This window comes from Antechinus flavipes, chromosome 1, assembly GCF_016432865.1.
Source record: "Antechinus flavipes isolate AdamAnt ecotype Samford, QLD, Australia chromosome 1, AdamAnt_v2, whole genome shotgun sequence".
In the NCBI taxonomy this organism is placed as follows: Eukaryota; Metazoa; Chordata; class Mammalia; order Dasyuromorphia; family Dasyuridae; genus Antechinus; species Antechinus flavipes.
In genome coordinates this window covers 692,654,319-692,668,091 of record NC_067398.1, presented here as the reverse complement: position 1 = coordinate 692,668,091, position 13,773 = coordinate 692,654,319, and the positions used below count along the sequence as shown (strand labels likewise).

General features: G+C 37.5%; 1 protein-coding gene across 3 annotated transcripts in view; it reads right to left on the bottom strand.

Moving 5' to 3' along the window:
* Positions 1 to 3,303: 3,303 nt before the first annotated feature.
* The window catches only part of SBNO1 (strawberry notch homolog 1), a 78,856-nt gene continuing 68,386 nt past the window's right edge, over positions 3,304 to 13,773 (bottom strand). For all 3 annotated transcript variants that reach the window (XM_051972667.1, XM_051972668.1, XM_051972666.1), the window contains 3 exons: positions 13,196 to 13,272; positions 11,358 to 11,551; positions 3,304 to 9,906 (listed from right to left, as the gene is read on the bottom strand). In XM_051972667.1, the coding sequence (XP_051828627.1) occupies positions 9,764 to 9,906; positions 11,358 to 11,551; positions 13,196 to 13,272 (414 nt within the window). In that variant the 3' untranslated portion in view covers positions 3,304 to 9,763. The remainder of the gene's footprint in view (positions 9,907 to 11,357; positions 11,552 to 13,195; positions 13,273 to 13,773) is intronic.

Below are 13,773 nucleotides of genomic sequence, written 5' to 3'. Positions count from 1 at the left end.
GGTACCTTGTAGTGCTGAAATCCCAAGTGCTTAGTTTGTCGACTGACAAGTGTAGCCATTACATCGGCACTTCCTGGTTTCAAGTCTCCCGGGAAGGAAAGCCACTGCGGTCCTACCTCTTCCTACCATGGAAAATACCATTTTAAGAACAATTTGGCTGAATTTAGAACAAGTCATAACTTCTCTCATTTAAGACTCTCTAAAATGAGTGGTCACATTGAACGTGCTTTCCCAATCAAAATCCATTTGCCACTTACGAGCAGGCCTCTTTCAGCATCACCACTCTGTAAGAGTAAAGGTAAAATAGTGTATTGGAATAGGTAAGGACCTCAGTTCAATTCCTGGCTGCCTTGTGGGGGAATCAAGTTCTTCTGAAAAATGAGGGAATTGGATTGATCTCTTTAGTCTTTTCCAATTCTAAAACTAGGACCCACAATTATGTCCATTTCAACCGAGGCTACAGAAGGAATCCAATGTATTTGGTAAGAACAAGCGTATAGTATTTTCAAATTCCACTATTTCTAGGTGGCACCGTGGATAGTACACTAGACATGGAATCTAAGATGTGAGTTTGAATCCCCTTCAGGCACCTGCTAGCTGTGTGACTCTAGGCAAGTCACTGAAGTGACTCCCCTCCTCATATTCCCCATCTACAAAATGGGGATAACCGCACCAATCTCCCAAGAATCAAAGGAGATATTTTGTATAGCACATCTTATAGAGTGCTATATAAAGACTGGTTATTATCATCTGATGATCCTGTGAGATTGACATAACATAGGCCTTTCTGGGATCCTAGACTGTAATCCGTTCCCTGAATCACCCTGCCTTCAACTAAGGGAGATTGCAGTTATCTCCTTAAATCAAAAATCTCCTTCCCTTCAGTGTGCAGACCCCAGTGGGTGACTTTCTAAGAGTACCAGCTATTTTGCTGCTACAAAAGGATCATAAGGCCCAGAAAGCCAGATTTTTTTTTTCTTTACCAGTTTAATGGTTCGACATCTGGAAAATATGTACTTGGAAAGTGTCCTCATTATGTGGCAAAAGGCATAACCAATGGACAACCAGAATGCCACATAAATATAATTATAAATATTCAAAGAAGCATTCACCAAGATATGTGCTTTGAAACAGAGCTCATCCAGAAAGTTGTGACTACTCGAGTTTTAGAAAGCTTCCAGAATAGTTCTTTAAATAATTATTTTAATTGGCATTTCACATACTGCACTGCTAGGGAGCCAGAAAAGTGGGAGAGGAGTAAATGAAGTGTAGTGAAGAAGCGGCCTTGAACTCAGGGGACTTAGGTTAATTATAGGTTTAGAGCTGGGTTTTCTCTCCAACCCCTTTCTTTAACAGAGGTACTGGAAACCACAATATTGTCTTAATCGAGAGGATCTAAGTTTGACTCCTACCCATTACACTTACTTCCTGTGACCTTGGAGGTCAGCTGGCCTCAGCCTCAGTTTATCTATAAAATAAGGTTGGATCAAATATTTACTACTATCCTTTCTGGCTCTAAATGTGTGATCCTGTGAAACCCAGGTAGGTCAAGTTATTTGCCCATGAAGGGACAGAGTCAAGATTGGAACCCAGTTAGAATTCTTTCACTAAACCACAATGCTTTTGTTCTAGTATTGGGCAAGTCATTTTCTCAACAGGTACCCCCTTCTTTATCTCTAAAAATTAAAGGGTTGGAGTAAGTCCAAGGTCTTTTCTAGCTCAGATACTCTACAAAGAATCACAAATTCAGCAGAAGCTTCTTTTCCTTGAGTAGAAAAAGATTCATTCAAGGCCTTTGACTGACACCACTCCCACTCCCCATAAGGAAGCTAAAGGCACAGTGAATTTCCATGAAATTCTGGACATTGTTAATATCTTAAAAGTGACTTTCCTAAAGTGATCTGACTATGTCACTTTCCTACTCAAACTATAGTGACTGTGATTACCTATTAACTCCAGGAACAGATTATATAAATACCTGTTTGTATAAACTCTACATTCTGGCCATGTTGGCCCTTGTCCTTTGCATTCTACAACCCACCCCTCCTCTGTATCTTTGTACTGGCTCTGTTCCATGCGAATTCCCTTCCTTTCTTGGTTTCCTTTAAGACTGAGCTCAAGAACCACTTTGTCCAGAAGGCCTTTTCTTTATTCCCTTGGCTACCAGTGCCATTCTAAGGTAGCTTATCTTTTCCATCTACCAGTATGTTTCTGGGGTACATCAAATAATGTACTATTTTTATTCCCATTACAATTCAAGGAACATGGACTTGCTTTGGTTTTTTATTTCTAGAACTTAGCATAATACCTGAAATTTAGCAAGCAAGCTCTTAATAATGGTTAATGATCGTCTTATCAGAAGACAATATAGCAAATTCCTAATTCTAGCCCTCTGTTCCTATGATTTTCTACTTCCAAGACTCATTTGGAAAAATATGGGATAAATCTTAATGAAATGAAATGAATTACATAGCTGCTGCCAAATTAAGATTAAACTTTGATAAGAATAAAGCATCCAGAAGGAGGGAGGTGATATTCTCACTGTATTCTAGAGTCGACCTCCACTCTAGATTATTCTGCCCAGTTATGAGAACATATGTAGAAATGCCTATTTTTATATATTAATATATAAAGTCCTAAAATAGCCTTTGAAACAGATCGATATAGACATTAGTGCTGGCATTTGGTCCTTCATCAAAACATAGTTAAAGTTCAAGCCAAAGAAAAACCTCAGTGATGAGATGGAATTTCTGTTCTTCCAATGTTGTGGCATTAGCTAATTACCAGCTGGGGGTTTTCTTACACTCAGTTGAACTCTCAGGTTAGGTGTTCATGAATTCTAATAACATTCATTTTTGAATGGAGCCAAATTGGAGAATTCTCAAATGTGATAGCCAAAAACAGATGATTGTTAACCTTCCCAAATTTGAAATAAACTGTTGTCATTTACAAAGAACCCAGAACACCTTGAAAAGTGATAATTCCTAATTAATAATTTTAAAAATAATTAAAGTCGTTTAATATTCTTGACTGCTAAGAATACATCCGACAAGAAGGCAGCTTTCAGGATTCGTTATTACCGTTTTTGAGATTTGGAATCACTAGGTAATCTATCTCTGATCCCTTCTGATACCAAAAGACCTATGATTCCATGTAGTCTCTTACAATTTATCAATCTTGGGCAGATACAAAGCTGACCTGATACCAATTAAAAATGAAAAGGTAAATGTGGCAACCAACAATCTAAAAACAGGTGCTCCAAAAAGCATTGTTCTCCCATAAAGGACACCAAAGACTCCAGAGTATTAGCCAGTTTAATTTAATAATTTTACAAAAAAAAAGAAAAAACCCAAAACAAAAAAAAGCCCCCGACAAAAAACTAAATACAGATTTCCATAATATCCCACTGTTGATCTTTTTTTTTTTCAGTTTACAAGTATAAACCCTGCTAAATGCATCCAGTACATTTTTTTTTATTGCATGAGATTCCAATTTTGTCAAGTTAAAAATCAGAATGGTACAAACAGCAAATTCTTGACACTCAAGAGTACTGTTTCACCATGAAAAAAGTTGCATGGAGCAATGCAGCATCACCAAGACAGTGAATCTTTACATGACAGATTCCAAAAACAGAGTAGAAATATAAAAAAGGTGATTAAAAAAAAAAACAAACCAATAACAAACCAGCAAAACAACAAGTTGGCAAAAGTCACAATCTGCCTTGATTGGAAAGTCATCTTTGGAATCCATTCCGCCATCTCAAGATGCACCATTTCGGGATCAAAAGGAGGCTCTGTGCCTACATATAAAAAGATCCTTTGCTTGGAGGTAGAACCATGGCAAGTCTTATTGCAGAGATACAGTGTACCTCTTCCCACCTCTCATGGCTGATGGTAGATACAAGTGGTCATTGAGAAGTATCAGTAGTTTAGCCATTTCATTATAAAACCATTAAGATGGATGGTTTTTCTTACAACAGTTAGACTGTGCTGTATCTAATAAAAAGTTCTCTACCCAGAAAAGCCAAGGTCAGAAAGACAAAATATCAATAGTTCAAGCTTCTTTATCTTCTTCAGTGCCAGAATACTATCAAAAGAAGTGCTGGCTGCCACCTCTCCCCCATGACCCAGGGTGCATTTGTCTAAAAAGATTTCCTGGGGCCTGCAGGGACTCCAGAGGCCTCAGGGCACATCACATCCGCACCACAAGTTTAGGAGTGAAAAATCCCCTATGCTGCGGATTTTGAATTTGGGCCCATCTGATAAATGTGAGGACCTCCAGGAATATGGTTTCCTGCCCGGAAGACACTCCTATATGACAACTCAAATGATGTCTTTTCTCACTCTGTAAGTCTCCACTTTGCTTGATTCTGAAGTTAAGGTAGAGAATGTGCTGTAAGTTGTGGTATCAGACATTGCCACAAACGTGATTTATGATGCTACAAACACAAGATTTCAACGTTACTGTAGGTGGAAGAAAGAGAATCAGGGAGCAAGGAAGATGTGTTTAAGCAAGGTCAGGCACTGGAGGTATTTGTAAAAGCATTTTATCAAATAAAAGGAGTAGCCCAAACTTGTTAAAACAGATAGCTTCCCTAAATATCACAAGAATATGTACATATACTTCCCAACTCTTGTGATAGTTAAGAAAACTACCTGTGATGCAATGGTGTGTTTAATATCCAGCCATGAAAGTCCTTGCTAGTTACACATTAACAACAGTTAAATTTATTTTCTTTCCAGGAAAAATGTATAACTGGCTTGTTTCGTTTCCAAAGTAGTGATTTCTTTTGATCACCACCTGATTTCCCCAGTACAAGATCTAGATTAGCAGTTACACCAAAGGGATTTTACTATCCACACTCCCAGGACTCAGTCCTGTTTAGTTGTAACCTTTGCTATGGAAGACCAAACAAAACACTGCTTCTCTCTCACGTGTGTGCACATGTGCACACATAGATAAACTTTTAAGGATTCCAAAAAACAGACACCCACTTTAAGATTTTTTTTGGTTGGTGATGCTAAATGCCTCCATTTCCATTCCAAATGAAGTTATAAATTTATTCTAGGTCCATTAGATGAAATGCCCAACAGTTTCAAATGGCCTACTACTCCATTCTTCATTATACCAATCCACTTAAAATCATGAATTTAAGGCTTGTTTCTAGTATGTACAGCTGTACAGCACAATATGCTACTACATACAGTAGGCCATTGCCCTTGGCCTCTCAAAAAAAGAAACAAAGAAACAAACAAACTTTATTGTCAGTTCAAATCTTTAAAAATTAACACATCTAACACACACACAAGTAGATAAAAGGTGACCACAAATTTCTGCCAACTACTCACAGGGTTTAAAGCATTGATTGTAAAAGATTCCTAAAGAAAGAGAAGAGGATGATGATGGCAAAAGGACCATGCATGGGTTTCAAATCGGCAACTGTTTCCATCAGTTGCTGCACACTGGGGTTAGAGAAAAGAAATTCGGAGTTTTAAGTGCAAGGGTTGGAGGAATCAAGCCTTATTTACTTAGGAGTGATATATGAACACTCCAAAATGCACCATAGAAGGCAGAAAAATTTCAACTGAAATGTGGGATAGAATGACTCAAAGCTTATAATGGCATCAAAAGATCAACATAAAGGAGCAGAGTCACACGATGACAATATCAGAAATTGCACGAGTCCACCCCCCACCCCCAAAGCATTGCACAGTGTAAAATTTGAAACAACAACAACAAATAAAAATGCAAAACAGGCATGTTAAAAATATTAAGATATGAAAACAGCTGAAGTTCTATAGTAAGGATGCAGAACAGAAATCTTAAAATATATGGAGAATTCAGCTAAGTCTATCACATTTTTCTAGATTTAAAAAAAAAAAAAACTCCCATGCCCTGTAGTACAGCAAGTGAATAAATAGGGGGAAAGAAGAGGGAAATTGAAACAAAGAAGGAAAAATGTCTCCATTTACAAAAAATATTTACAGACCTCAACTCAGTAACTTTCAACATGTCTATATACAGAGTTTTGTACACATCTAGTAAAGAGTAGGGTTGAAGGGTGGGTATTCAGGAAAGGCATTGCTAATTTGAGCTGCATGTTTATAGGATACAAGTTTCCTTCATTTATGTGCCCTTAAAAAACACTGTGTTCTGACCAGAAGACTGGTAGCTTTTTCAAGTTTTAACTATTAGAAATTATAGTTGGCCTTGAAGGCCTCAGGTAACAAAAGGGTAGAGGGATCAAGGTAGATTTTTAACACTCTGGTGGTGTAATAGTAATTGCTTTTCTAGTATGGGGACATACAATACCTTAATTCACAGAACCTCCAACTTTTTGCTCATCTTTACACAGCTTCCATCTTCCAAGCAAGGGAAGACAGAAGAAAAGCAGAAATGAGGTGTTTTTCTGTGAGGCCCTGAGGGGTCTGGACTCTCCTTTCCCAGCTCCTTGCCTGTACCTTACACTTCTGTATGGATGGGCTCTGCTCCTTACTAGGGGGCAGACTTTCCAGCCTGCCTGCCAAAAGACCAAAGTAAAAGTCAAAGCCAGAAAATGTTGTTCCACTGCCTCAAGTCCATAAAACTGAATCATCTAAATGAGCCCCACTTTGATAGATGTTCTGCTTGTTTTTGACCTCACCAGAACATGATCAGGATTCAAAGGCTCTGTCTATTGGCAACTGCTTTCCATCCCCCCACAGTACGATTTAAAGGCAGTGGCCTTCTTTTGTCCCAAAGTTACTAGCCTCTAATAGCAGCTGTGAAGTAATGTGAAGTATAAGCTTATCCTTGGAGCTGGCTAACTAGAAATTACTTAGAAAATTAAACAATTTACAATAGCTAAGGTTGTAATAGGGAAAATGAGGCTGTGTCTTTGTTAGAAATGTTTTGCTAATATAATATCCTTGTAAATATGAATCATTAGACAGCATATCTGGATATTCTGACTACTAATTTACAAAGACTTCTCTGGCAATGAAGAAATTTAGAGAAAACCTTTAAAAATTATTTTTGCACCAGGCTATGGTCTGGAATTCCAACACACTCTAAACCAAAATTCTCCCCCACTCCTACAAACACTTCAAAGCTTAATATCACATTGAGCTTTTGACACAAAAACAAAAAACAAAAGTCAGATTAAAAATCAAGTCCTTAGTTCAAAAAAGACTAAAATGAGTGATTCTACGTTGAGTTGCTTTGGCTAAAACCTTAAAGAATGATTAACACTTCATAAGTTTGGAAATCAAATCTTCTTAGGAAGGGGGCTTTTTAACTTTAGAATTCCCACTTCCCTGAAGTAGACTTCCCTGAGCATGTAATCATTAAAGTATAACACAAAAGTTATCAGGGTACCAAAAAAAAAAAAAATCAAGAATTTCTCGGTGCTTTCACACTGAGAAGGGTTCAAATACAAAACCTCCAGCATCACTTATAACAGGTCATCTTTATCCCTATTCTCTGACACTTTCAGTTTGGTCATTTAAAGTCTGTGTGTGTACACACAAAACACTATAAACACATACATATATATCTACATGCTCACATATACATATATATGTATATACACACATGCCTCATTTTAGCAAGGAATCAAAACACTATCACAAATCATGTCCTTCTGGCAGCAAGATTAACTACCCCAAGAGTAAATTTAAATACATCAACTATAGTGTCATTTAAATGCATACTGAAAGAACTATTCTGGAACTGCTTTAAAGGAAATCATGATTTACTTAAAAATCACCATTAAATAGCAAGTAAGTTTGGAAATTTGGCCAGAAGCCAGCAGAGGCCTATTCTCTCACCATGTCTTTCCATTGGAAGGGTTTGTTTTATTTTAGAATCTCTTTGTCCGATCACTATGGGGGTCTTACCATGTGCCCTATACTCACACCTTGAGGGGCAATCTTATTCTCTGCTGTCTAATTGGAGGCAGAAGCATAGTTCTGGTACTCTAAGAGGAGATCACTTGAATGAAAAGACTCCAACAAGGAAGTGAACAAAAAAAGAGGACAGATTTTTCTTCTCAATTTAATATCATTAGAAGGCATGTTAAGTAAACTCATGATGAAATGTCCAAGTATGTGCTTAAAGAAAATTTACCACCTCTTCCCCCTCCCCCTGCAAGAGATAGATAGCTGTACTCAATTTCTGCCAGGAAACACCTAACTATTTATACTGAGAGGGAAATTCTCCACTTCCAGGTCAATGCCAGAAGACTAAAAGAAACAACGTGGAAACTGACCTTGTCCAAGTACGGGTCAGTGCTACCACCTATCAGCTCTTTAGGGCAGAAAGAGCTCACTTTCACTGGAACAGAAAGCTTCAACAGAGTGCTGAGGCAACACCCAAAATGAAACTGCTGCTACATGGGATGACTGCCTAAGCAAGAGTCCACTTCTTGTTAGTACAATAACTTTTATTTGACATCTACAAGATTTTGGTGTCTTGCAGCTTTCTGGACAGGTTTATACAATCTCAAAAGTTTTCAATAGTGCAACCTGTGCAAGCAAAAAAAAAAAAAAAAAAAAAAAAAAAGAAAAAAAAAAGAAAAAAAAAAAAAAAGACAAACATTGTCCCTCACTTGTTATAAACATTTACTATTATAGGCAAAACAAAACTTACCCATATCATAGATAAGTGACTATTCACATTTGTACATTACCATTTTAAACAGCTCCAGATAAACTCTACAAATGTCTTACAACATATTAAACAGTATTCAAGTTACTGGGTAACAAAGAGCACATACAGCAGAAGCCTCAAGTGTTTTCCCCATTGTCTACTTTACAGCTCAAGTAAGGTTTCATCTTACAAGTGACAAATTAAATTACAAGTAAAAAATAAGAGGATTGTTTTGCAAGATAGAGGTCAATTTGCACTTAGTTTCCATAACCATCTCCAATTAAGGAAAAATGCCATCTTGAGAAAAACAGGCTTTGAGCCTTTTTTTTTTGCAGCACATTAGGAATATTATTAATACATTAAAATGAACTAATTTTTAATTTAAGAATTTTATCACAAAGAAGGGCATACGTGTGGTGGACTCACTGCCTCAGAAGAGGAGGGGAGAAAAGCAACACTTACTAAGCATAGCTGTCCATACAACTGTGCTCCTCTCCACCCCCTGACTTTGGTGGGATCTTACTCACGACGTGCTTTCAAAGACATGCACCGTCAGAACAAAAACTGGGAAAGAACCCGAATGCATGATGTACAACCATTTCCATTTCATGCTTAGTTCTAAACCTGTTTTTACACGTTGAAAAGAAGAACCAATAAAGATTTTCTCTATTTAAAGACTCAAAGACATGCATCCTGGGAAGTCTCGCCCAGCCACGGCATGGATGTCCTGCGTAAACCCTGAGCGCTAAAGGACAAAAATCAAGGTAAAGCCAGTTTGGGAAATTCCACACATTTTTGCACAAATTGTGGTCTTAGTTTAAGAAATAAAAAACAAACAAATAAAGCCCATGAATTAAAAAAAAAAAACACCCCTGCTTGCCCAAAGTCAAAGCAAATGGGAAGTTAAGTAAGTACTAGAGGAAAAGCCTACGTAGGGAAGGACATTTGCACCACCGTCAGCATTGCTGAGTCTCAGTTTGGCCATCTTTTCCAGGTACCTCCTCATTCCCAAAATATTACCAGAGAGAGCGCAACTGAAAAAATTCTTTGGAATCTGTCCCTGATTTTTATGCAAATGATATGCTTGGATAGCTTTTCCAGAAACACCCATGTCAAAAACCTGCAGTCTATTCTTTTACAAGTTGCTCAAATTGGTGATGCTCTGTGGGTGATGCTGCTGCCATATCTGCTTCTGCTGCACTGCGAGTTGCTGGGACTGGTCTGACGTTGACAGAAGATTTACAAGGGGAGAGACACAATTTGCAGGAATGATCAAACCTGTAATTAGAAATAAAGCAGAAATTGGGTTTGAAAAATTCTTAGGGACTGTCTAATCATGGGAAAAGCAAAAGCCATACTTTGGAACTGCAACAAATTTCTTCTGTTTTTAAGCCACTAGTCCCAGGTCACAGAGCTATGTTAAGTATGTGAGGCTGGATTTGAACTTGGGTCCTCTTGACTCCAGGGCTGGATGCACCATATAGTTATCCCTACCAAGTTTCAAAAGAGGAAAGAAACTAATCTTGATTTCCAATAAAAAAGCTGCTGGTGGAGCTGCTTGCCGATCTCTTTGGCAATCAGCTGAAGAGGAAGAATCTGAGAGCACCATAATTCAAGAACCAAGAACAGATACTGAATGAGGACGGCACCGTCACCTTCCTGGGCCATGTCCTGGATTCCAATCAGCACATAGTAGGATCAGTAACTGCCCAAAGACTATGATGCCACCTGACAGTGCTGTACTCTCGTCTTGCTGATTTCTACAGGGCTACTGTCCAGTCTTTCCATCTAGTAGGACACTGCAGCTGTCATTCTCATGAGTATGATGAGGGCCAGGGAGGTCAGAATTAGAATGACTTGCTTAGGATCATACAGCAAAGCAAATGGGACATCTTCCCAAACCTCTACATCCAATCAACTCTTTATGTTCTTAGTCATGAAGCCTTTCCCCTGTGAAGGGGATTGTGTCCTCTATTTCTGTAGCTACTAAGGCTGGCTCAGGAGGGTGCTCCAGAGAATTAATGGAAGCCGGGACACGTGATCTGGGGGAGGGCAAGGACACAGGAGGCCCTGACTCTTACTATCAAGAAAAAGCTGAAGGTGCCAAATGGAAACTTGGCTGGAAAAACAGCAATAATAACAGCTTGTTTCATAAACAGCATCTGAAGCTTTGAAAAGGACCTTAAATTCATTTGATCCTCTCAGCACACCAAGCAGTAGGTGCTCTATCCCTATTTTATAGATGGGGGAACCTGAGACAGAGAGGTTCAGTGCCACAATCAGCTTGCTGCTAAGTGAATGAGGTCCAATTTGAACTCAATTTTTTGTGATTTCAAGGCCTGTGTTTCACCACCTAGTAGGAAATAAAAGTACATCTATAGGGGTGCTTTTTATGGTGTCTTGGACATATAACTGCATCCTGTGGGAAATCACAAGTGATAATTCCCTCTGCAACTCTTAGTGGTGAGCAGGGGAAGAAGCAGGGGTGGTGGTGGTGGTGGTGGTGGTGAAGGGGGTTCTGAGGCCAAGAGAGTTCAGGGGCCTCTACTCAGGCAGTGTGGATCAGAGGTGAGAAAAATTAAAGGAGAACCTTCTGACTCGGAAGAATTGGCTCTCTCTAGTTCTCCTCCATGCTGCCTCTGAATAGAAACAAAAGTCAGAAAACAATGGGCTATCTCTTATAGCTTATAGACTAGCACGGGTTCATAAGCAATAGAAATAAAACTTACCTACAATACGTTGCCCATCCTCTGTTCGTAGCCGAACTATCTGCATCTTCACATTTGTGCCGCTGACAGATGCTAGAACTCCCTCAACTTTTGTCCAAACACTCAGTACTGAGCCACATAAAACATAATAGGTACGACATCGAAGACCTATTTCACAAATTAATCCCAAACTTGCTTTTTTGCAATTGCCTCTCCTGGGGGGAGGGGAGGAAGAAAGAGGGAAACAGATTAATGGACAGAATTTTCCAATTCTTTAATTTCAAAGACAAAATTCATGATCTCTATCTACTCCCCACTTAATTGGCTCCATTGTACCTTCCTTATACTTCACACCTCAGGATCAGCAAATCTTTTTCTCATATATCTGTCTTTGCCATTTTAGATTTTCTATACAAACTTATCAAACAATCACTGTTTTGATTGTCTTGATTCCTTGAAAAGGGACTATCAAGTTTCTAGTTAACTACTTCAGTCACCTAATCATTTTAATTTTACACTCATTATCCCAAATGTTAACAATGCCCAATAAATGCTACTTCCCAATCTCAACTATCAGTAAAATAAATAAGCAATGATAAAAGACTAATTACTGATGGAATTAAAGCTGAAAGGTACAAAACAATTTCAGTCTTTAGTGGAAGATGATTATATATTCCATCAAATTATCAGATAAAAAGTTATCTCCTAGTACAGAAACAAGTTTGGGATTGCCTCTATAGTGCAACATTAACAAGTCTTTAGAGTATCATATCAAAATGGTAATATTGAAAAGTTAATTATAATTATATACATGTAATATATAAGCGCATTATAAACTTATAATGCTTATATATATCGCATGCGTATTACATGTATATAAGAAAAGATATTCTTACAAAGTTCAAAATCTGTATTCTGAATATCATTTTAATGGCAAATAGCTGATTAAAAGATTGAGCTTGTTCAAAGACCAAGATCCTAGAGTCCAGTGCACAAAAGATTAGAAAATGTTGATGCTTTATATCAACAATGACAAAACTTCAGATCCCTAAAAGCACTGAAATCAAACTGCATATAGCATTCAGTTTATTCACAAAAGCAGAAATTATTACCAGAAGGCCTATTCTTAAGTTAGCTTCTTTGAACATAAAACCTGGAGGATAGTCCTAACATTCAACACAGTAACATCTTCCCAAAGAAATGTATTGCTCACGACAAGTCAACGTTACCCATCTGCTCAATAATGAGCAGATAAAAATTAGGCCTATTTTTTCCTATTACTTTTCACAAAATGGGCCACATTCTACTAAGTGAGCAAGATATTCTAAGTCATACAAGATACCTAGATGGAAAAGACAACTTATTAGAAGCTACTGAATATTCATTTCAAATCATAAGCATCATCTAAGAGATTCATTCCTCACCTTCATTACAAAATATAATTCTTCTAGCAGAATATAAACCCATATATAATAGTTTAGAAAACTTTGGCTGCTTTATTCCCATTGCATTTCTATTTGCTTACTCAAGCACTAAATACTAAAATTCCATTTTGGGAAGATCGTATCTCAGAAGTTGTGGTTTAAAGCATAAGAGTGATTTAAACAAAAAGGAAATTTGGAAAAATAGGATGAAACATTTACTCTCCATGACCAGAGTAAGCTGAAATTTGAGCACTGAGCATAAATATCTATGAGCAATACAGGGAATGTATAGAAAGAAAAAGATTTAAAAGTCCGTGTTTCTAAAAATCAATATCTAATACTTTGACAAAATAAAAAACAAAAAAAGTGAATGCAGCTATGTTACTATATCTTCATTTCATTGTCAAATATTCTGAAAATCATTCAAATACTAACCAATATGCATGAGTACATGTATCTGCAGATGAATTATACTGATCTAGCCAGTGAGCCAAGGCATCATCTGAAGCTACCTGTAAAAACAAGGCAAAATCCAAGTTATCAGAAAGTAGTGACTAAACTCTTATTTTCCTCAAAACTGAGAACTCTATATGAAACTTTTCCTGATTTCCTCAATAATCATTGACTTTTTCTCCCACCCCACAACGAACATTCCTGAAGGGCCTGGTTTTATTATTTTTGGGGTTTTTGGATATGCTCAATGTCTAGCACAGTAACGAGGACGGATTAGATGCTTAATAAAATTGTACTTATTAACCATTAATGAACAGATGTGAATTAGGTTTGTTTTAGCAACATAAAAGGTTTTGGTAGAGACTTATAGGTAGAATTAGAAGTTGTTTCCAAAAAAGCCCAAGATTAAGTCATCAGTATTAGAAAACAATAATGTTATTTTCTAAAGCCCCTTCCAAAGCATTCAAACCAATGATTAATGGAATTTTAACTCCTCTATAAAACACAAAATTAGGCTTAGTAGGCATCTTGGCATCTCAGCATCCATTGAGAGAGGGAAA